We start from the raw sequence: 3648 nt of genomic DNA, 5'->3' as shown, positions 1-3648 counted from the left end.
CCATTGTTTACTAATTGTTTTCAAAATAGTTTAACATCAGAGAAATTCCCAGAAAACATAACATAAAATATGAGGAGGTGCACGATCAAGCCTTCGCCTTCCTGCGATCCTCTGAAGTACTTGAAACAATAAACCAAACTGTAATCCCGAAGCTTAGTGAGTTCCCCCAAAGTACCAACACCCAAACAAATAACATAACAACACGCATACTGGGCCATTAGCCTGACTGGACTGCCTCGTAGGGTCTACAACCTATCTAGAGCACTCCCAAGCCTTTAGCACGTCTGGACCGCCTTACAGGGCATACAGCCTATCCGGACCACTCGTCGGGCCTTCGGCCTGACTGGACCACCTCGGATGGCCTTCAGTCTATCCGGGCCACCCTGGGTATGTTGGTCTTCAGCACAAAGTAGGACCGCCTCAACCCAACCATACACACACATATGTCAATATACTCATAACACATAAACAATCAATAGACAAACACAAATCATATAGAACACTAAGCATAACATCATTCTATCTACTAGGATACCGATCTAACAGATCATAATAGCATAACAACATCCTATCTACCACGATACCGATCTTACAGATCATAACTGTATACAAGTATACTATAACCATGATAATAATCCAAAGGGTTGGCCTTGGTGCCTTCAACCCTTAGTACAATGAGGAAAACTCACCTCACAAGTAGTATTGAACTGTATTGAAAGTCTCCGACCACTGTCTCACCGAAAATCCCAAACTATCCAAAATAACAAATAAGAAGTCAACATTTGCAATATCAATGTTGACCAAGGTTCCAACATAGAGTAATAGTCTATTCTATCCTTTCCTTAAGTTGGGCCAAGGCTAAACTCCAAATCCTTAAATATAATTGGCCCAATTTCCAAATTGGGCCCAAATCCCTTATCGGGCCTTACCCAAATATCTGGTTCTCTTTTGAGTCCACAATTACTCTTATCTAGATGATCCAGGAGGGTCCAATCATCAAGATCCAACAGATTTCCCAAATACTGAAGCCCAAAATAGCAAATCCCAACAGGCTGAATATGCGGGGCGTGCTCAGTTGTATGCGCGACATAAACACCTTGACCAGAAAACAGGACGTTGACCACCTATGGCCGGTGTACACCTTGGTACGCCCATCGTTCGTTGTGGCCATGCAAAACTTCATTAAGTTCTTAGTACACCTCGTCTAGACGTCCCAAGATAGACCTATACTTAAAAATATGTCCCAAACCATAAAGTTTCCAACTTTAGTTATGCATGCCCTAAAAGTCCTCAAACTCAAAACCCTTGTTTGTCTTAACCATTTAAGACCTTTATAGCTTGCATGAAGCCACCAAATGGAACAAGATAGCATTTTTATGGTCCACAACACTCTAAATCTTTTGAAAGGATGAATCCTTTGCAGGGGCGGGCACAAGAATTGATAGCAGGTGTTGCTGAATTTTTTTTTTTTCCGGCGAAACATAATATAAAACCAAGAATTAATTCATTACGTCTACTAAAAAAACAATCAATTACATAAAAAGTTAAAAACATAACAACTATCTATTAAAATTTAAATTTGTCCTCTTCATGCCGACATCTTTTGAAACTGTTCCATTACTTTTTCATTCTCAACTTTCACAAGTGCTTCGGTCCCAACATTGCAAAGCAACGTGCCATTCAAAAATTCATCGCCAATTTTGTTACACAAGTCGGTCTTCAAGAGTTCCATCTTCAAAAAACATATTTCTACACTTGCGGTCGCTATGGCATGGTAATATCAAAGTCAACTTTAAAAGCTTATAAACCAAAGGATAAGACTGATTTTCCCCGTACTGACCATCAAACGAGAAAGGTCAGAAATTCCTTTCAAACTAGTGAAGTGCTCATCTTTGATGAAAGTGTGATAAAAATGTCAAGTTGTCCTTCAAGGTCTATCATATGTGAATCATCAAAGTCATACCTGTACAACTCACCCAACTTCAACAACTTTGATTTGTCAAATTGTGCAAATGAATCACAAGGGCTCAAAGCACCCATGTATTCTAGTAGTTGGGTGGTTGTTTCACTAAATCGATATTGATATTCTATAAGTTGCATATCCACCATCGTCTGGAAGATTTCAACCTCAAAATGAAATCTATTAGTCTTTGTGGTCTTACGGTTTCTCGCACCAACATACAACTCTTCCATATCCAAAATATCAATATTCTGTGTTAAACAAATGGAGGATACCTTTGGCAAAATGCTAGGAAACCCCGTGTTTCTTAAAGCTTTCAATGCCTCCATTGTCCCTCTAACCATCGAAGCCGCTTCTAAAATGTCTAGATCTTTTCTTTGACAATGTACCCGTGAGGCGTAAAATCTCATACATCATATATAAGTAAAACACGAACTCATATGATTTAAAATATGATAAGATTCCGAGCGCTTGTTGACGGTTTGCTAATGACCCTCCTTCTTCTTTCACAAAATCTAACACTACAAGAACATCCACAAACAACTTCATCAAACTTATGAGTGTGTTGAAATGTGACCCCATCTTGTATCTCCCGCTCGAACTAGTGTAGTCTCTTGATTTAACCCTTTCCCCGTTTCAAGTTCACCACTAAACAATCCTTTTTGCACCCTTTCTCTTGCTTGTTCCCGTAGTAAGTCTTTTGTTTTACACGAGGCACAAACAACATTAACCACCAACGAAATTTTCTCAAAAAAATCACTAACACCATCATGCTTTTTTGCTACAGCCACAACCACTAAATGAAGTTGGTGTGAAAAGCAATATACATAAAAAGCTGTGCAATTCTCTTGTAATATCAAAGATTTCAAACCATTGAATTCCCCTCGCATATTGATAGCTACATCGTAACCTTGTCCTCCTATCTATTAAAAAATTAAAAAAATATATATAATATAACACATAAATCTAATTAAATTAAATTGAAATAAAAAAGTAAATAATAAATGACCTATCTAAAACTCAACTAATTACTTGTAAGGACTTCATTTATGGCATTTTTTTGTGTCAAAGAGGATGTGTCCTTCACGTGAACAAGTCCAATGAATCTTTCCTTCACAAAGCCAAGACTATCGACATATCTGAAAACAATAGCCATTTTCTCCTTTTTTGAGATATCACCAGATTCATCAACTAATAAAGCAAATAGATCTTGCCCAATCTCTTGGTGAATACTCAAAAGTACTTCTTGTGCAAAACATTACACAAGTTCCTTTTAGCTCATATCTATATCAGCTAACATCTCAAAAATGAAATCAATGATAAAAACATAGTGTATGCAAAAGATTAAGAAAAGAGAATGTGTGTTGCTTTTCGATTTCTTCTAAATTGATCTGTAGGGTTGATATTCGAAATTCAGAGCCCAAAGAATCCTTCTATTTGTCAACAAGTCGCCAAAAGAATCCATAAAAACCTCTGTGTCTCAGGCAATAATGTCGTTTATATAGTTTTCTGAAAACAGGGGCAACTCGTTAAGTTCCTTTGACCGACTCGATGAGTCCATCACTTAAAACCCGTGTACGACTTGTACTGTAATGCACCTGATGGTTTGCAAATCTTTTCATTAACTCTTCGAGTTGAGGACCAACTCACCGAGTTCTTCACCTTTTTTGCTTAATTTCTTCTATCTT

The 3648-nt window shown here is 37.7% G+C and overlaps 1 protein-coding gene across 1 annotated transcript; it reads right to left on the bottom strand.

Moving 5' to 3' along the window:
• Window positions 1-1869: 1869 nt before the first annotated feature.
• On the bottom strand, window positions 1870-2304 carry LOC145009948 (uncharacterized). The gene has a single exon (XM_078968559.1). It carries the CDS (start codon window positions 2302-2304, stop codon window positions 1870-1872), a length of 435 nt encoding a protein of 144 aa, XP_078824685.1.
• Window positions 2305-3648: the final 1344 nt, after the last annotated feature.

Source organism: Lactuca saligna, chromosome 8 (genome assembly GCF_052625555.1).
Source record: "Lactuca saligna cultivar CGN05327 chromosome 8, ASM5262555v1, whole genome shotgun sequence".
Taxonomy (NCBI): Eukaryota; Viridiplantae; Streptophyta; class Magnoliopsida; order Asterales; family Asteraceae; genus Lactuca; species Lactuca saligna.
The sequence above is the reverse complement of the archived record's forward strand: the minus strand, read 5'-3'. Positions and strand labels throughout refer to the sequence as shown.